The 21220-nt window shown below is 37.1% G+C and overlaps 1 protein-coding gene across 4 annotated transcripts in view; it reads left to right on the plus strand.

Moving 5' to 3' along the window:
- Positions 1–21220, plus strand: part of GRM5 (glutamate metabotropic receptor 5) — a 579659-nt gene that overhangs the window by 411049 nt on the left and 147390 nt on the right. For all 4 annotated transcript variants that reach the window (XM_030829702.1, XM_030829703.1, XM_012502874.2 and 1 more), the window contains exon 4: positions 19443–19678. In XM_030829702.1, the coding sequence (XP_030685562.1) occupies positions 19443–19678 (236 nt within the window). The remainder of the gene's footprint in view (positions 1–19442; positions 19679–21220) is intronic.

Here is a 21220-nt window from a genome sequence, read left to right on the forward strand (position 1 = left end):
TACAACTAAAATATAGCCTCTAATGATCCCAAATAAAAACTCAAAGTGGTTACTATCTGCAATGGTTTGTTTGTTCTCAATAAAACTCAGGCTGAAATTTGATCCCCCCTGTGATGTTGTTAGGTGGGGCCTAGTGGGAGATGTTTGGGTTATGAGGGCAGATCCCTCATCAATGGCTTGTTGGTCCTCTCTCCTCCTGAGTGAGTTCTCACTCTTGAGAGACTCGATTGATTCTCATGGGAATGGATTAGTTCCCGGAAGAGTGAGTGATTATAAAGTCAGAACACCTCTCAAGTTTCCCCCCTTTGCATGTGTCCACTTCCTTTTCCACCTTGTTGTGATACAGCACAAAAGCCCTCACCAGAAGCTAGAGGCATGCCCTTGAACTTCTTAGCCTGCCGAATAAAAAGTAGAATAAACCTGTTTTCTTTATAAATTATCTAGTTGTGGGCATTCTCTTATAAACAACAGGAAATGGACTAATGAACAATTACAATTCTTTTTTTCTTCAATTCAGGATGACTGCCTAAAGCTCTTCTCATCTGTCCAACCTCTTAGCCACTTTTGAGATTTTCAGCAAATGCCTACAAATTAGCAAAGGATTCAAGGGAGGAAATAATATCTGCTTCAGATATCTGTGCTTCTCTTGCCTCACAGATATTCACGATAAGATTTTAAATGTAGTATTAGCCCAGAACTCAAAAATGTTCAAAGCTCACCTGGCGCTTCTGTCCCAACTTCTTAGCTTCTTATCAATGAGCTCAACTTCAATGAATTGTCACATACTTCAAAGGGAAAGTCTTTCCTCAGTCCATTTTTTTCTCTCCAGGATCATGGCCCCCTCAGTGCTGGCTGACTAGATAGCTTTCTGACAACTTAAACAAATTAAAAAAAATTATTCAGCCTTTTTAATTGTCTTCAGAGAAGGGCTTGCCTAATCTATCACAGGCAAATGTGGAAGTAGCTGTTCAGTTTCTATTATGTGACTTAAAATTTAAGTCTACTTGGATTAGTTATTGGGCATATGATACCTAAATGTTTCAGGAACTTAGGTTTTGAATTTTATGTCACTTCTTGTACAATGATTATTTCTAAAACTTAATCTGAATCCCAGTATAATTTTTGATTATTTACTCTTCCTCTATAGCTATAAGTTTTATTTGGAAACCATATTAAATAAATGTGAGAAGTTCACAATAGGTTTCCCTGAGTGTCGTGAGGATATTTTGTCCAGGAAAAACATGTTGCCTCAAAGTGAAATGTGAATGGAAATGAGTCCATTCTGTGTTTATGTACAGAAATCAAGGTCTCTTAAGCATCTTTTAATTGGTCATTTCCATGTTATTATAGAGACTCTTACTAACAATGACAGTATACTGAACAATAAAGAGATAGACATTTTATCAGAATATTAATTTAATGGTTTAAGGCAGTTCTCTATTTGACAATTCAGGTAGAAGGAAAAAAAAGAAAGAAATTCCAAGAGGGATGTGTGTGTGTGTGTGTGTGTGTGTAAATAAATTAAATTATCTCTTCTATCTACATTTTTATGTATATACCTTTGGACACAGATTTGTATTAAAGATCACATTTAATATATTGTTCTAGTTCAGTTTTAATGTCTAGATTTAGACAGAGTGGGTTTAAATATTGTGTGACCCTGGGCAATTTGCTGCTTTGCAAGCTACAGTTTCCTCATGTGGAATGTGAACATGTAAAATTATGTACTTCAGTTTCATACATATAGTCTTTCCTTAGTATCTGTGGGGGATTGATTCTAAGACCCTCTGTGGATTCTAAAATTCGTGGATGCTCAAGTCACTTTTATAATAGCTCAAATCATTATCATATACTATTTGCATTTAGCCTACATACATACCCTTGTATACTTTAAATAATCCCTAAATTACTTATAATACCTAATACAATGAAAATGCTATGTGAGGCTGGGCACTGTGGCTCACACCTCTAATCCCAGCACTTTGGGAGGCCGAGGCAGGTGGATCACCTGAGGTCAGGAGTTCAAGACCAGCCTGGCCAACATGGTGAAACCCCGTCACAACTAAAAATACAAAAATTAGCTGGGTGTGGTGGTGCACACCTGTAGTCCCAGCTACTGAGGAGGCTGAGGCAGGAGAATTGCTTGAACCCAGGAGGCGGAAGTTGCAGTGAGCCAAGATCATGCCATTCCATTCCAGCCTGGGCAACAAAGCGAGATTCTATCTTAAAAAAAAAGAAAAAAGAAAAGAAAATGCTATGTGAATAGTTGCTATACTCTATTGTTTAGGGAATAATGACAAGGGAAAAAAAGTCTGTACATGTTCAGTACAGATACAACCATCCATTTTTTTCCAATTTTTTTTTTATCTGGGTTGATTGATTCCACACATGTGGAACCCAGGGATATGGAGGGCCAACTGTATATACAATACTTAGCAGAATATAAGCATAAGCCTATATTGCTTAGGACAATGTTTGGTAGGAAAAAAACACTACATACATTATCATAGTTATCATTCAAGTAATTTTTTTCATTTGCCTGACTCTAAGGTTGAAGGGAATAATAATTTTTCTTCTCTTTATTCCTCATATGCAGCACTCTGCAAAGAACTTAGCAAGTACAATGTTACTTGTTAGATTTTACTAAATGAATCAGTAATGTTAAATAATGCAGGAAGTTTGAGTAAAGTATGAGGAAAATATAGATTTGAAATTCTGAAGTCCCTAGTGACCTGTTATGATATAAAAAGAAATAAAACAAACTGGGGGGTGAGGTTTATATTCATTGGTATCATCTTGAAGCCTGTCTTATTGCTTAGGTGTTCAATAAAAATATTACTGATTTAATATTGCACTTAGCACCATGCAATCACCTTGATTGTGCTCTCAGAGGCTGTTTGGCCTTCATAAAAGAGGCAATTAAGAAGAGAAGAAATATTTTTGAAAAGGTGTTATCCTAGCACAGTCATGTAACAGAAAACTCTAAGCACTAGTCCCACTGATAAAAGTTTACAAGCTTAACAGAAGGAATTAGTCCAATTCAGTGGAATAAGGGTTTATAGCATTAAAACTGGAAGATCATCCTAAGAAAGGAAACTTCATGAAAAAACAGAAAAGGTTATATAAAGCTATGGATACAATAACTCATTCAAAGTGTTTTCTCTGTTGAAATGATCATTTTGCTTACTAAATTGTTGCACATTTTATACAATAGCCATAATTTTTGCATTTCTCCAAATGGCTATAATATGACGAGAGAAACAAAACATTGGGTAACACACAACGTAATCAATCTATTTATAAAGATATTTATCAGCTTCTCCTCTTTAGAGCATGCATAGGATGAGAAAGCATCCCTGGAGCCACAAGACATTAAACCTGAGGAGATAATACCTGCCATCCTAGGACCAAAATCAAGACAGGATGGATATTCCAACTATTCCAATAGGTTTCTCTTACTATCTGTTATTTTCTATAATCCCCACGTCTTTGTAAATCAGTCTATACTGACCACACCCAGAATTAGGTCAGACTGCCTAAGATTTTATCTCTTCAAATATTAACAGGCATTGGCCTTCCAACTGAAGACATGCAGAATAGAATTGGGAAGTGAGTATTAACTTTATATTGCTGTGAAACAAATTATAACAAAATTAGCAGCTTAAAGCAAAATGCATGTATTATTTCATACTTTCTGGATGTCAGGAGTCTGGATATGGCAACTGGGTTCTCTGCTCAGGGTCAAACAGGCTGTAGTCAGGGTATTGGTGAACTGCATTTCTTTTTGGAGGTTTTGTGGAAGAATCTGCTTCCAAATACATTCAAGTTTTTGGCTGAATTTGGTGGTCTGTGGGTGTAGGCTTGAGTCTCCATTCTGGTTGTTTGCTGGAGGCCATACTCATTTCTGAGAGGCCACCTGCATTCCTTTCCCTGTCACTCCCTCCATCAGGAAAGCCAACAATGGAGATTCTCCTCCAGCTCTCTCATGTCAAATCCGTCACATTTGAATCTTTTTTTTTTTTTTTTTAATCAGAAATCACCAGTCCCTTTCAGGACTCACCTAGTTAGATCAGATTCACAGAGGGTAGTATCCCTATTTTAAAGTCAGCTTGTTTGGAACCTAAAATACATCTTTAAAATCCTTCCAGAGAAGCACTTATCTAGATGAGTGTTTGATTGAATAACAAGAGAGGTGTGTATACCCCAAAGATCAGAGATCTTGGGTGCCATTTTAGAATCTTACCTACACATTTTCAACATACAATCTGATCCCTGTTTTCCAATACATGTCTCTTAAATAAAATTCATCAAGACACAGTTCTCTGCTGTCAATACTGTATGTCATTACTTAGCAGGTTTATGAAGTATGAAATGTGCTGGAGTTTTGGAATTAGCAAGATCTGAGTTTATATCCCCTCTACATTTGCCATGGGGTTTTGAGTAAGTTATTTAATCCCTCAGATTTCCTCAGTTATAAGGCTAGTTAATCCTCCAGTTTCCTCAGATGTAAAAACTAGGGCTAATAATTATCTCTAAGGCCTGCAGAACTTTAGAAAAAGTCATACAATGGAAATTACCTTATAATATACAGGTGGCAAATTTCAAGTTCCTGAATTTTTCTCTTCTTTTGAATGTTCTGATATCACTCCTCCAGTCTACCTCTACTTACTTTTTATGAATCCTTTGAAATGAGAAATATTGAGACTTATACACCTCAGAAATAAGTTGATTTTCAGTTGATAACATTATCTTTTTCTCAACAATTCTAAATTTTGATTCTTTTTGGAATTAATTCATTAGTGTTGGCTGGGGTATATTCATAAGAACCTTAATTTAAAATTTCAAAGCCAGGCACAGTGGCAAAGGCCTGTAGTCCTAGCTACTCCAGAGTCTGAGCCCAGGAGTTTGAATCCATCCTGGGCAACATAGTGAGACTGTATCTAAAAAATAAAATAAAATAAAATAGAGTCTCAATATTTTTCCTTGATTTTCACTAGTGTATAGAGATTTGAGACTTCCTACTCTTTCCTGGGGTGCAGGGAGCAATATTATGTGAAAACAGCCAAGTAGTCCATAGACTCCCACTATTAGAATTTTTTTAAAATCCCAAAATATCTGTTAAAATCTATTGGTAAAAGATTTGGCAGGATGATGATTACATGTGGGTAGAACAGCAGTTTCCATAATAATTATGTGGGTTGCAAACAGATTTTGAAAAAAAAAAAAAAAACTGAGATGCAGCCTAATGAATACATTCATTAACCTTAATAACATCAGGTAGATAACAAGAGGACCATTCTGCACGGGGGAATCAATTCAGCCTTTCAGAATCATTTATAAGGCACATTTGACAGTGTTGTTTTCTCAATTAACAAATGAGTAGACATAGTTATCTGAAAATAAATCTGTTATTTGAAGTCTTCCTTTTAAAACCTAATTTTTAAACAAGTTATATTAAACATTTCTCGAGTATTTGGTATGTACTGAGCATTATAATAAGCATTAAGGATACAAAGATGTGCAAAGTATAAAATTTGTAGTCCAGTTTGGGTAAGCAAAAATAAATGTAGCTATCTTTAATACAATGACAATTGCAAAACTAAAAGCATCATGTTACCTCTATGAGAGCAGAAATCTTGCCTTCCAGGTTCACCACTATATCCACATATTTAGAATATTAGTTACACAATACTTGTTCAGTGAATAAAGCAATGAATGTCACTGTATTTTAGAAGCAGAGCAGAAGGAACCATTAAGCCCAGAGGAGCTTTTTGATAAGTCGCATTCAAGCTAAATCTGTCTGCTTGAATTACATTTTATCAAATCAGAAAACATGTGAGAAGTTAAAAGAATGGCACTCTGTGCAGAGGGAATAGCATACTCAAAGGCTTAGGAGTGTGAAACTATAACATATCTAAGGAATAAGAATCAATGTTCTATGTCTCCAATGAACAGAATGTGTGAGGTTCGTCTCAGCAGTACCAGTTTCATCATGATAAGCATAATTAATGATTTCAGTGGGCAGGAATAACTGTGTGGCCCTAGCGTGCCCCACACATAGTTACATTTCCTGACACAAGTTTACTGACCACTAACTTCTAGGAATATTCATTCAGATTCCAACATTTTTAGATTGATATTGCTCCTTTTGGTACACAATGTACTTACGTTGTTTGCCTATGGCAGGTAGCACCATGGGATGCCTTCCTAAAATCTCCATGGAGTTGTAGTATTAATAAATAACCATGTTGCCATTTGAGAGTTCAACTAGTGAAAATCCATGCCCATTGTATATAATTAGTCTTCCATATAAACAAATCAAGAGATTATAAATGTAAGAATTAAGAACTTGGAAATATCCAGAATACTAATTGAGGTGATCAGAGAATAATCTTAGGGAGGCAAGAAAGGAATGTGATTTTCAGTAAATGATAATTCAGTGACTGGAAATCTAATGATTTCTACTGTTTATGGAAAGATTGAGTAAAATGGAAAGGGAATGTTTAATCTGAAGGATAAATGAGAAAAACCCAATGGACTGGAAGCTGGCAATGCCCATTCAGGCAGGTCATGCCTAATGGACTGTTGACTCCTTGAGGGCATGGCCTGGAACTTACCAGTGTTTGGCACAGAGGAGGCATTCAAATGTTTAGTGAATTAATAAATTAAAATGAATAAAACATTGAGACTGTTACTAAAGGATCACTCAATGCAATTTTCAGGGTTACGTATATTTTTCTGTTTTCCATAGCAATAACTTATAACATATATTGATAGGAAATGAAGAAAGAAAGAAAAAATTATATTGTCTGCATTTTATGGATTTAGATTTCATTAAGGGAGATAGATTTTTAAATTATTTGGCATCGCTGCCCTAACATTCCATAATCCTGAGACTTTTTTCTTTATAATTGTCTAAGATTTATTTTTATATATTCCTGTTAGCATATAGCACTCAGGAGGATTCACATTCTAGCAAAAATAGATTGTGATATTCAGCCTATTGGTTGTTAAATCCTATCATAATTATTTTATAGCTATAACTATAACTATTGGTCTGCTTTTTTTTCATAAATTTAATATAATGAATGATAGAAATAATAACGTTAAAATACTTTTAGTATAAGCATACAATGGTATAAGGTATAAATCTTTACAGATGTATAATTACCATTTTTTTCTCATATTTTTGAGTGCCAACAGCTATTGCACAGCAAACAAAAACATATATACAATAATACAATAGAGTAGGTTAATATCGTACTGGAACCACAGGTAAGAACATTGTTAACTTGCATTTTTAACATTCAAACCAGCTGCATATGGAGAGAATATGTAGAAATCTAGGAGAAAAAGAAATGTGAGAGATCATATAAAGATAAATCTGAACATCACAGATCCCAACTCATATTCATTTTATTCCTTTTTCACACAAAACCTGTTCTCTTCCAATGCTGTCCAGCCTAGGACATGGAGCTACATGCAATGTTGTTATTCTCCTCCCACAAATCATTAAAATGCTCCTTTACCTTCTATGCCCCACAAGTTTAGAGGTTCTACGTTAAGATTCCTTATAAATACGGCTCTTCATTCTTACTGCCACTCCCTCAATTCAATTCTCCATTGGCTTCCTTGACCATTGCAACATATTTTCTAACTTGATTCCCTAACCTTCATCTCCAACAGCTCTAATCTGTCATGTAAGCTTTTAGCAGAGTTCATCTACTTCTCATCATGTCTTTGTATCATTTCCCACTTTAAAACCCATCACTGGCTCCCCACTACCTGTATGACAAAGTTGGAAAACTTCAGGATAGCACAAAAGAACACTCACAACTGATTCTCTTCAGCTCACCCTCTCATTACTTCTCTGACCTGTGCACCCTGTATAGCTGCAATGCTCCGTATTCACTATTCCTTGATTAACAATTTTTTTCAATATATAGAAAACAATATTTCAAAATGCTGGTATCACTCTATTATCCATACTTTTCAAACTTAGTTCAACTCTTATCTCCCTAAGAAGTGTTGGTCAATTATTTATTGATCTGCTTTCCCACTGCATTTAGGACATGCCCATAATAATCATTTGTATGTGGTCAATTATTTATGTCTGTCCTCCTTTCTCATCCCTCCACTAGACTCGTGAACTGCTGGAGCAGATTCTCTAAAACCTATTTAACTCACGTTTTTTCTCAGTTTCTTTTATTTTTCTTTTTTTTATTATTATACTTGAAGTCTTAGGGTACATGTGCACAATGTGCAGGTTTGTTACACATGTATCCATGTGCCATGTTGGTGTGCTGCACCCATTAACTCGTCATTTAGCATTAGGTATATCTCCTAATGCTGTCCCTCCCCCCTCCCCCCACCCCACAACAGTCCCTGGAGTGTGATATTCTCCTTCCTGTGTCCATGTGTTCTCATTGTTCAATTCCCACCTATGAGTGAGAACATGCGGTGTTTGGTTTTTTGTCCTTGCGATAGTTTACTGAGAATGATGGTTTCCAGTTTCATCCATGTCCCTACAAAGGGCATGAACTCATCATTTTTGATGGCTGCATAGTATTCCATGGTGTATATGTGCCACATTTTCTTAATCCAGTCTATCGTTGTTGGACATTTGGGTTGGTTCCAAGTCTTTGCTATTGTGAATAGTGCCACAATAAACATACGTATACATGTGTCTTTATAGTAGCATGATTTATAGTCCTTTGGGTATATACCCAGTAATGGGATGGCTGGGTCAAATGGTATTTCTAGTTCTAGATCCCTGAGGAATCGCCACACTGACTTCCACAATGGTTGAACTAGTTTACAGTCCCACCAACAGTGTAAAAGTGTTCCTATTTCTCCACATCCTCTCCAGCACCTGTTGTTTCCTGACTTTTTAATGATTGCCATTATAACTGGTGTGAGATGGCATCTCATTGTGGTTTTGATTTGCATTTCTCTGATGGCCAGTGATGATGAGCATTTTTACATGTGTTTTTTGGCTGCATAAATGTCTTCTTTTGAGAAGTGTCTGTTCGTGTCCTTCGACCACTTTCTGATGGGGTTGTTTGTTTTTTTCTTGTAAATTTGTTTGAGTTCATGATAGATTCTGGATATTAGCCATTTATGAGATGAGTAGGTTGTGAAAATTTTCTCCCAATTTGTAGGTTGCCTGTTCACTCTGATGGTAGTTTCTTTTACTGTGCAGAAGCTGTTTAGTTTAATTAGATCCCATTTGTCAATTTTGGCTTTTGTTGCCATTGCTTTTGGTGTTTTAGACATGAAGTCCTTGCCCGTGCCTATGTCCTGAATGGTATTGCCTAGGTTTTCTTCTAGGATTTTTATGGTTTTAGGTATAACATGTAAGTCTTTAATCCATATTGAATTAATTTTTGTACAAGGTGTAAGGAAGGGATCCAGTTTCAGCTTTCTACATATGGCTAGCCAGTTTTCCCAGCACCATTTATTAAATAGGGAATCCTTTTCCCATTTCTTGTTTTTGTCAGGTTTGTCAAAGATGAGATGGTGGTAGATATGCAGAATTATTTCTGAGGGCTCTGTTCTGATCCATTGATCTATATCTCTGTTGTGGTACCAGTACCATGCTGTTTTGGTTACTGTAGCCTTGTAGTATGGTTTGAAGTCAGGTAGTGTGATGCCTCCAGCTTTCTTCTTTTGGCTTACGATTGACTTGGTGATGCGGGCTCTTTTTTGGTTCCATATGAAATTTAGTTTTTTCCAATTCTGTGAAGAAAGTCATTGGTAGCTTGATGGGGATGGCATTGAATCTATAAATTACCTTGGGCAGTATGGCCATTTTCACGATATTGATTCTTCCAACCCATGAGCATGGAATGTTCTTCCATTTGTTTGTGTCCTCTTTTATTTCATTGAGCAGTGGTTTGTAGTTCTCCTTGAAGAGGTCCTTCACATCCCTTGTAAGTTGGATTCCTAGGTATTTTATTCTCTTTGAAGCAATTGTGAGTGGGAGTTCACTCATGATTTGGCTCTCTGTTTGTCTGTGATTGGTGTACAAGAATGCTTGTGATTTTTGTACATTGATTTTGTATCCTGAGACTTTGCTGAAGTTGCTTATCAGCTTAAGGAGATTTTGGGCTGAGACAATGAGGTTTTCTAGATATACAATCATATCATCTGCAAACAGGGACAATTTGACTTCCTCTTTTCCTAATTGAATACCCTTTATTTCCTTCTCCTGCCTGATTGCCCTGGCCAGAACCTCCGGCACTATGTTGAATAGGAGTGGTGAGAGAGGGCATCCCTGTCTTGTGCCAGTTTTCAAAGGGAATGCTTCCAGTTTTTGCCCATTCAGTATGATATTGGCTGTGGGTTTGTCATAGATAGCTCTTATTATTTTGAGATACGTCCCATCAATACCTAATTTATTGAGAGTTTTCAGCATGAAGGTTGTTAAATTTTGTCAAAGGCCTTTTCTGCATCTATTGAGATAATCATGTGGTTTTTTTCTTTGGTTCTGTTTATATGCTTGATTACATTTATTGATTTGCGTATGTTGAACCAGCCTTGCATCCCAGGGATGAAGCCCACTTGATCATGGTGGATAAGTTTTTGATGTGCTGCTGGATTCGGTTTGCCAGTATTTTATTGAGGATTTTTGCATCAATGATCATCAAGGATATTGGTCTGAAATTGTCTTTTTTGGTAGTGTCTCTGCCGGGCTTTGGCATCAGGATGATGCTGGCCTCATAAAATGTGTTAGGGAGGATTGCCTCTTTTTCTATCAATTGGAATAGTTTCAGAAGGAATGGTACCAGTTCCTCCTTGTACCTCTGGTAGAAATCGGCTGTGAATCCATCAAGTTCTGGACTCTTTTTGGTTGGTAAGCTCTTGATTATTGCCACAATTTCAGAGCCTGTTATTGGTCTATTCAGAGATTCAACTTCTTCTTGGTTTAGTCTTCGGAGGGTGTCTTTGTCGAGGAATTTATCCATTTCTTCTGGATTTTCTAGTTTATTTGCATAGAGGTGTTTGTAGTATTCTCTGATGGTAGATTGTATTTCTGTGGGATTGGTGGTGATATCCCCTTTATCATTTTTTATTGCATCTATTTGATTCTTCTCTCTTTTCTTCATTATTAGTCTTGCTAGCAGTCTATCAATTTTGTTGATCTTTTCAAAAAGCCAGCTCCTGGATTCATTAATTTTTTGAAGGGTTTTTTGTGTCTGTATTTCCTTCAGTTCTGCTCTGATTTTAGTTATTTCTTGCCTTCTGCTAGCTTTTGAATGTGTTTGCTCTTGATTTTCTAGTTCTTTTAATTGTGATGTTAGGGTGTCAGTTTTGGATCTTTCCTGCTTTCTCTTGTGGGCATTTAGTGCTATAAATTTCCCTCTACACACTGCTTTGAATGCATCCCAGAGATTCTGGTATGTTGTGTCTTTGTTCTCGTTGGTTTCAAAGAACATCTTTATTTCTGCCTTCATTTCATTATGTACCCAGTAGTCATTCAGGAGCAGGTTGTTCAGTTTCCATGTAGTTGAGCGGTTTTGAGTGAGTTTCTTAATCCTGAGTTCTAGTTTGATTGCACTGTGGTCTGAGAGACAGTTTGTTATAATTTCTGTTCTTTTACATTTGCTGAGGAGAGCTTTACTTCCAACTATGTGGTCAATTTTGGAATAGGTGTGGTGTGCTGCTGAAAAAAATGTATATTCTGTTGATTTGGGGTGGAGAGTTCTGTAGATGTCTATTAGGTCCACTTGGTGCGGAGCTGAGTTCAATTCCTGGGTATCCTTGTTAAATTTCTGTCTTGTTGATCTGTCTAATGTTGACAGTGGGGTGTTAAAATCTCCCATTATTATTGTGTGGGAGTTTAAGTCCCTTTGTAGGTCACTCAGGACTTGCTTTATGAATCTGGGTGCTCCTGTGTTGGGTGCATATATATTTAGGATAGTTAGCTCTTCTTGTTGAATTGATCCCTTTACCATTATGCAATGGCCTTCTTTGTCTCTTTTGATCTTTGTTGGTTTAAAGTGTATTTTATCAGAGACTAGGATTGCAACCCCTGCCTTTTTTTGTTTTCCATTTGCTTGGTAGATCTTCCTCCATCACTTTATTTTGAGTCTATGTGTGTCTCTGCACGTCAGATGGGTTTCCTGAATACAGCACACAGATAGGTCTTGACTCCTTATCCAATTTGCCAGTCTGCGTCTTTTAATTGGAGCATTTAGCCTATTTACATTTAAAGTTAATATTGTTATGTGTTAATTTGATCCTGTCATTATGATGTTAGTTGGTTATTTTGCTCATTAGTTGATGCACTTTCTTCCTAGCCTCGATGGTCTTTACAATTTGGCATGTTTTTGCAGTGGCTGGTACAGGTTGTTCCGTTCCATGTTTAGTGCTTCCTTCAGGAGCTCTTTTAGGGCAGGCCTGGTGGTGACAAAATCTCTCAGCAGTTGCTTTTCTGTAAAGTATTTTATTTCTCCTTCACTTATGAGGCTTAGTTTGACTGGATATGAGATTCTGGGTTGAAAATTCTTTTCTTTAAGAATGTTGAATATCAGCCCCCACTCTCTTCTGGCTTGTAGAGTTTCTGCCAAGAGATCAGCTGTTAGTCTGATGGGCTTCCCTTTGTGGGTAACCCGACCTTTGTCTCTGGCCGCCCTTAACATTTTTTCCTTCATTTCAACTTTGGTGAACCTGACAGTTATGTGTCTTGGAGTTGCTCTTCTCGAGGATTATCTTTGTGACGTTCTCTGTATTTCCTGAATCTGAATGTTGGCCTGCCTTGCTAGATTGGGGAAGTTCTCCTGGATAATATCCTGCAGAGTGTTTTCCAACTTGTTTCCATTCTCCCCATCACTTTCTGGTACATCAATAACACATAGGTTTGGTCTTTTCACATAGTCCCATATTTCTTGGAGGCTTTGTTCATTTCTTTTTATTCTTTTTTCTCTAAACTTCCCTTCTCGCTTCACTTCATTCATTTCATCTTCCATCGCTGATACTCTTTCTTCCAGTTGATCGCATCAGCTACCGAGGCTTCTGCAATCTTCACGTAGTTCTCAAAACTTGGCTTTCAGCTCCATCAGCTCCTTTAAGCCCTTCTCTGCATTGGTTATCTTAGTTATACATTCATCTATTTTTTTTTTCAAAGTTTTTAACTTCTTTGCCATTGGTTTGAATTTCCTCCCATAGCTCTGAGTAGTTTGATCGTCTGAAGCCCTCTTCTCTCAACTTGTCAAAGTCATTCTCCATCCAGCTTTGTTCCATTGCTGGTGAGGAACTGCGTTCCTTTGGGGGAGGAGAGGTGCTCTGCTTTTTAGAGTTCCCGGTTTTTCTGCTCTGTTTTCTCCCCATCTTTGTAGGTTTTTCTACTTTTGGTCTTTGATGATGGTGATGTACAGATGGGTTTTTGCTGTGGGTGAACTTTCTGTTTGTTAGTTTTCCTTCTAACAGACAGGACCCTCAGCTGCAGGTCTGTTGGAGTTTGCTAGAGGTCCACCCCAGACCCTGTTTTGCTGGGTGTCAGCAGCAGTGGCTGCAGAACAGTGGAATTTCATGAGACTGCAAATTCAGCTGACTGAACATTCCTCTAGAAGTTTTGTCTCAGGGGAGTACCTGACCAAGTGAGGTGTCAGTCTGTCCCTACTGGGGGGGTGCCTCCCAGTTAGGCTGCTCAGGGGTGAGGGACCAACTTTAGGAGGCAGTCTGTCCGTTCTCAGATCTCCAGCTGCGTGCTGAGAGAACCACTACTCTCTTCAAAGCTGTCAGATGGGGACATTTAAGTCTGCAGAGGTTACTGCTGTCTTTTTGTTTGCCTGTGCCCTGCCCCTAGAGGTGGAGCCTACAGAGGCAGGCAGGCCTCCTTGAGCTGTGGTGGGCTCCACCCAGTTCAAGCTTCCTGGCTGCTTTGTTTACCTAAGCAAGCCTGGGCAATGGCAGGCACCCCTCCCCCAGCCTCGCTGCCACCTTGCAGCTTGATCTCAGACTGCTGTGCTAGCAATTAGCGAGACTCTGTGGGCATAGGACCCTCCGAGCCAGGTGCGGGACACAATCTCCTGTTGTGCCGTTTTCCAAGCCCGTTGGAAAAGCGCAGTGTTAGGGTGGGAGTGACTCGATTTTCCAGGTGCCGTCTGTTACCCCTTTCTTTGACTAGAAAAGGGAACTCCCTGACCCCTTGCGCTTCTCGAGTGAGGCAATGCTTCGCCCTGCTTCGGCTCATGCACAGTGCACTGCACCAACTGTCCTGCACCCACTGTTTGGCACTCCCTAGTGAGATGAACCCGGTACCTCAGATGGAAATGCAGAAATCACCCGTCTTCTGCGTCGCTCATGCTGGGAGCTGTAGACCGGAGCTGTTCCTATTCAGCCATCTTGGCTCCACCCCTCCCTTTTTTCTCAGTTTCAATACAATTTCAACACATAGTGATGCTGTCAATTGCATTTTCTTCAAAATATACACTGCTCCTCTCCATGGGAAAAACCATGGATGTCTGTCCCATTCAGGTCAGGTTTAGCCATGTGATTTGTTCAGTCAGTGAAACGTGAGCAGACTGACATGTGCCACTTTTAAGGAGAATCTTAAGAACCATTGTATGATTCCCCTATCATCTGTTTTTCCTTCTACAACAGCGGTCCCCAATGTTTTTGGCACCAGGGACTGGTTTCATGGATGAAACTGTTCCATCTCACAAGGAGCGCACAACCTAGCTCCCTCACGAGTACAGTTCAAGATAGGATTCACCATCCTATGAGAGTCTAATGCCTCTGCATTAGATCTAACAGGTGACAGAGCTCAGGAGGTAATGCTCACTCAGCCAGGGCTCACCTCCTGCTGTGCAGCCAGGTTCCTAACAGGCCACGGACAGGTACTGGTCTGAAACCTGGGGTTTGGGGACTCCTGCTTTATAAGATTAGTATGTCCCAGAAACAGACTATTCTTTTAGACTTCAAACTCAAAATGAAGATGACATAGAACAGAGTTCTAGGCCATCTGCAGTGAATACAAAGGCTGAAATAAACCTCTGTTCTATACCAGTGAGATACTGGGACTATTTATTGTGACATAATTTAGTCTAAGATGGGTAGATATTTAATAAATGTTGAAGAAAAGAAGGAAGGTTATAGAGACCTAGGAAAAAATAGCAGGGTAATTCAGGAGTCAATTTTGTTTTAAACCAGAACTGTCTGTTGAAAAGAAAGAAAAATTAAGCTTTCATGAGTTTCTCATTATGAGAAATATAGGAATTAGAGTTGAAAGGAGAAAGGGGAAGAGTAGATTGTAGAGAAAGAGAGTATATTTTTGGTAATGCAATCTTGGGAAGAAAGTGAAAGTAAATTCTCTCTAGATTAGCATGTCCTTAAGATGTCTGCAGGGAATATTTAAAGGATCTAAGTATCTGCTAGTGAGGTGTTTTGAGAATCCAGTACATATGTATAAAGAATCCTCCTTTAGTTAAGCCAAGCTAAGTAAGTTAAGAATGCTTTTTCTATTTTAAATGTCCAAGTTATTCTGCTTCCATAGCCAAAGAAAGGCTACAAACCTGACTAAAACAACATCTAGATTAAGACTATATGTAATTACAGCCAATTCTTATCATTCACAGAATGTTCTATAAACATGCAGCAAACAGTAAATTAGTGAATAATCACCATTACTCCTGGAGGAAATACAAGCTTAGGTTGCTGTGAGCCTTTAGTCACAACGTGTTCGTCATCTAGTCAAAGCATAACCTTGTTTTCTGTGTGTTCTTGTTTAAAGACACCTTATTTATTATATATTGTTGACTCACTAACACTGAACTTGCAACAACAGCACTTTATTCATGCAACTTATTTAACATATGTATTGTCTATATTCAGTTATCCCTAGTCCCTTGATATTTGCAGAGCATTGGCTCCAGGACACTTCCTCCCCTCACCCCACCAATACCAAAATCTAAAGACTCTCAGGTCTCTTATATCAGGTAGCTTAGTTTTTATATGTAACCTATACACATCCTCCATTATACTTTAAATCATCTCTAGATTATTATCCCTAATATAACATACATCTTATATAAATAGTCATTATACTGTCTTGTTTTTTATTTGTATTATTATTTTTCCAAATATTTTCAATTAATTATTGATGAAATCTATGAATATGGAACCCACAGTTATGAAGGGCTGACTGTATTTTCTATGTATATTACAGCCATCTTGTGCTTAGAAACACTAGATAACACATCAGCTTTATTCTTGGAGGCCAAGTTAAACAGTTAAATCAATAAAAAACACGAACATGCAAAAGATGGCACCAAATAGATACTGAAAGTTTGTAGTATGAGAACTGAAACAAGAAAGCAGAGGGTCACCTTTTTCAACCTCAGATGGGGACATGCACTTCAGTAGTCTCAAATGTGTACCACTCTCTGCATGCCCATGAATGACTGCAAAAATGCCACCAATATTGATTCTGGTATTGCAAATAAACTTCAGCTAGTAGCTAAATTTGTAAATGCAGAATCTGTAAATAATGATGATCAACTGTATATCCAAACAACTGAAAAGAAAAGAATAAAATGGATTATGAGTTTTATCCACCAGTGAGAAGAGGAAGATATTCGATGGATGGATAAATAATAAGTCTAGCAAAGTGCGTTAAATGTGGTAGAGTTTTAGTCAATGTTAGTTTCCTTCCCTATCTTTATCCCTTTGTTTTCTCTTGCTTTGGTAAAATACATGTCACCCAAAAAATTTAAGTAGTACAAGAATATTGAAGGTCCACTCTACCAAAGTAATAGAAAGCATTAGGTGGCAGAAAGGTTTTTTCTTAGCATTTCATTTTACTACTGAATCTATTGCATCATACTTAGAGATGCCCTATCATCTTAATGCAAATCTTAAAAGCATATTTATATTAAAATGTTAATATTTAATAAGCTAAAGTCAATACAGCACCCTCTAATTTAGCCAGTGTTAAGTTGTCTTTTTGGGATTAACATAGCAGATATTATCAAAAAATTTAAATAGAATGACCCTGTTTTGTCACATAGATACTGCAATTTTCTGTTTCTACATTATCTCTTTTATGATTTATATTGTGCTGTTAATTGGAAACATCTGAAACAAAAATTATTTTAAACTCACAACTCTAACTTATAAGACTAATAATAAAACATCATAGTTTTCTAAGTTATTAAACTTACAAAAAAGATATATGCCACAAAAAAAAAAAACAGAAAGTACATGATGAGAGATGAGTAAATTATCACTCTCATCCTGACAGTTTTCTTTTATGGAAATACCACCTGCAAAAAAGTTTATCAAGACAAACTTTTTACAATCCCTGTTAAATTCAATGAATGAACTGTGAAGGATAAATTGGAGCCATTATAATCTTACATTTCTTATGTAATATTCATAATCATAGTGTTATATAAGAGCGAGCTAATGTTAACAAAAGGAGCAATTTAAATTCCCACTTCCTTGGAGAATGGGGCTCTGCTTGACAAACAGAGCTTCCTGTCCCATTTGCAACACGCCCATGCAGCTCCTCCAGTGCCAATGAGACCCACACTCTCATCTCAGTGATATAATAAACCCTCCAAAACAGAGGAGAAAATGAGGCAAACAAGCCCACTTCATTTCAACTTGTCAGCTTTAAATAAAATCTTCTGGAGCTGAAAATGGGAAAGTTGAGGGAAGATAATGTGTGAAGTAACCAAATTCAACATTGGGACAAAACATACTACATTACTACTTTTTTTTTCTTGATCTGCCACAAAAGTTTTTGAAATTTCACTATAGGTAATTTTTAATGAAATGTCTTTTTGTGATGGAGGACTTAGAGAAAAAGTGTTCTTTTTGTTTATTTTTTCCCTTCTCTCCACCCACTGATGCCCTAGCTAATATCTCAAGTCATCTCAAGCCCTTATGATATCTTCACGAGTAATATATGACCTTTGGAATAACTCCCAATTATCAATATTTATATCAAAGTTGGTACAGCAGAGCATACTGAAAAAAGTGCATGCTTTCTGTATAATTTAAATTAATTACTTACATAATACTTTCTTGGCACTGATTTTTTATGCAAAATATTGGACCATGCTTTCTGCATAGAAAAAAAAAATGTTAAGGGCAAAAATGCATTGAAAGGAAAAATAAACATTCTGTTATAATGGAAATATTTGAATAGCACTGAGGTAAGCAGTGATTGGTAGTGTAAATCTCTTCCCACATCCTCTTCCCACTACACACTGCCCCTACCCCCAGCTCACCTCCTAACACTTTTTCTGCTTTGCATTTAGGAGGCTCTAGTCTGTTCTTCCCCTTAAATCTCTCTATAATCTCTTTGAGGTTACTTGTAATTTAGTCAAATTTTCCCTTTCCCCATACTTCCTTAACAAGCACTTGCACTTCTTCCAGGGAAAGACAGTACCACTGGGTTCCAGCAGACATACAGCACAAACTGTGTATATACCAATGGCAGTGAAGAGGGACAAATCACTTTCCTTCTCCCTTAGATGCCCTAGGGTGTACCCAAATTGTACACCCAAACATCTTTTCATGCCTTTTATTTTTATTTCCAATACAATGTTTCATGTATTTTCCAAATCATTGTAGAAGACTTTTTCTTATTCTGTTATGCTCTCCTCTAGCATTATAATATGAGCCCTCTGATTTCAAATCCTTTTATCTTAAAATTCCTAAATAACTTTGAGTGAGCAGTGCATAGAATGATAGTTATGTTGAGGAGTACGATCCCTTCACCACTTTTGATGGCACATTGTTCAGAAGTTCTTTTGGGCACTCTAATATAAAATGTGATTTCAGATGTAGATTTTTAATATATTTTAGAGATTCCATGGGATAGAAAAGAGTGTATGGACTATGGACTAAAAAGATTTCAGTTTGAGGCTTGGCAAATCAACATTTAATACAGTAACCATAATCAGCAAACGGTTTTTTAAACCTATTATTCACTTGTAAAATTTGAACAAAAATGTTGTGTCACAGGATGATTAAATTAATATTAGGTATGTTGGAGGATATTTTTGATTCTTATTTTATGATCATTGTAATTATTATTATAAAGCCAAAGAAAATAATGTATTTAAAGTTAACTTTACCTGGCTATTAAATGTCCATTAAAAATGTGAATGACGATATTATGCAGCTTCCATGTACATACTATATTTTGCAACCAGTAAAATTGTGCCAGAATCTCCAGGTTATTTTCTGCAGTTTAAGGTAAGTGAGGCTAGTGCCTTTTAGCACTCTTAGGCCTAGAGTTTCCATGGTGTTATTGCACTTTTTATTCTAACAAGCTTCTATATCAATAATCACTTCGGTGTAATATAGGACCATCATGTGGCCTGAGGTATCCATTTAATGACTAATCTTGTCAAAAGGAAAGCAAATGGACTCATTTGCTTAGGAGATATCTGCTCTAAGCTGAGGGTTTTTTTATTTCCCCACAGTGATGGCTGGGCTGACAGGTATGATGTGACAGATGGATATCAGCGAGAAGCTGTTGGTGGCATCACAATCAAGCTCCAATCTCCCGATGTCAAGTGGTTTGATGATTATTATCTGAAGCTCCGGCCAGAAACAAACCACCGAAACCCTTGGTTTCAAGAATTTTGGCAGCATCGTTTTCAGTGCCGACTGGAAGGGTTTCCACAGGAGAACAGCAAATACAACAAGACTTGCAATAGTAAGCAGATTTATTGTTTCATTTAAAATGAATAAGGCTAAGCCTCCAATTTAAGTAAACCATGTCATGGTGATAGTGGCTGTAATATGTTACAAGGGAGGACTCTTACCTAATTAGAGTGGATATTGCCACTTATGGTGATAAACAGGTTTTAGTCTCATTAGGAAAAACATATCAGAGCAAGTATTTAGTGATATTTTACGTGATTAGATCATTTCTATTTGTATCATTCAAAAAATTGAATGTATTTCCATAGGCATTGTGCTAAAAACATCACATGAGCTCCAGAATGGAACTATTTCTGACATCCTTGAATGCAGTGACTACATTCTGCTCATTTCTATTATCCAGAGTAGTTAGCACAGTGGAAGCACATAGTAACGGTTTCATATATGTACAAAGAATGAATAAATGAGTGTTGAAGGACAGATCGAGTTGCTACTTCCATCGGTAAACCATAAAATAGTACCAGGGATTTGCTATATATAATTGTGATGTTTCAGGAAACATAACCTATGTAGAGCCATTCATTCAAACATTCAACAAATACTTATAAGAGGCTAAGAATGTACCAAATTTTGCTTTAGTTGTAAGGATACCAAGATGGAGAAAGCTAGCTCTTGCCCTCAAAGGTTTACTATCTTGGAAGGGAGATAGTAATGCCAACAAAAATTGCAATTGAAAATTATAAGTGTTATGATAACTAAGGGTTTAAAATAAGGGCTTGGGTTAATATTATTTGTAACATGTCCAAAAAGAATCTTGAAATAACCAGGTAGAGCCAGCATATACTTTATCTATCTATATCTATATCATCTATCTATCAAACATCTGTGCCTGCAAAAGATAAAGTTTGTAAAAATTGATGAAGGATTTTTTTTGGAACTGACTTATCCTGCATTGTGTTATAAGAAACCCATATGCATTTGCATTGGAGGAAAATGCAAATTGAACATGAAACATTGTTCAAATTTTTGAGTGATATAAATAGTAATAAATTATCTAAAATCTTACTAGAGTGAATACTTGCTCTGATAAGTTTTTGTTAGTTGGTGGTATAGGTGCCTTTACCCATGGTGCTGGAACACCAGAATTCAGTGGGGCAGTGGGCTTGAAATCCTGGTCCATTACCCAATTCTAGTCCACAAAGAGGTTGTCACATACCAGCAACAAAATGATAAAAACAGAAACAATTTAGTGAGCTATTCATAAAGATTCCTCCCTCTGAGGTCATGTTCATCCTATGTTTCTGGTATCAGTTTGTTCTTTTGGGAAATGATGGAGATAGTCAATGGTGGTTTGTGCTTGTTTTTAAATGTAATTGCTTCATAAAACAAGAATCCAGCAATCTCATATCAGTTCCTATTTGGGTAGAAGAGGAGGGGAGGAATGCTGGAGTGTGGGATAACACACCCATCAATGAAATCCAGAAATCATTGCAACATAGTGTGAGAGTATGTTTGCTTCTCTCCCACTTCAGATCCTTCTAACTCTGACCAAATCCTCAAATGCTTACTCATTTCCTTTGTTTTCATTTTTTAT

The sequence above is a fragment of the Nomascus leucogenys genome, chromosome 15 (genome assembly GCF_006542625.1).
Source record: "Nomascus leucogenys isolate Asia chromosome 15, Asia_NLE_v1, whole genome shotgun sequence".
Lineage (NCBI taxonomy): Eukaryota > Metazoa > Chordata > Mammalia > Primates > Hylobatidae > Nomascus > Nomascus leucogenys.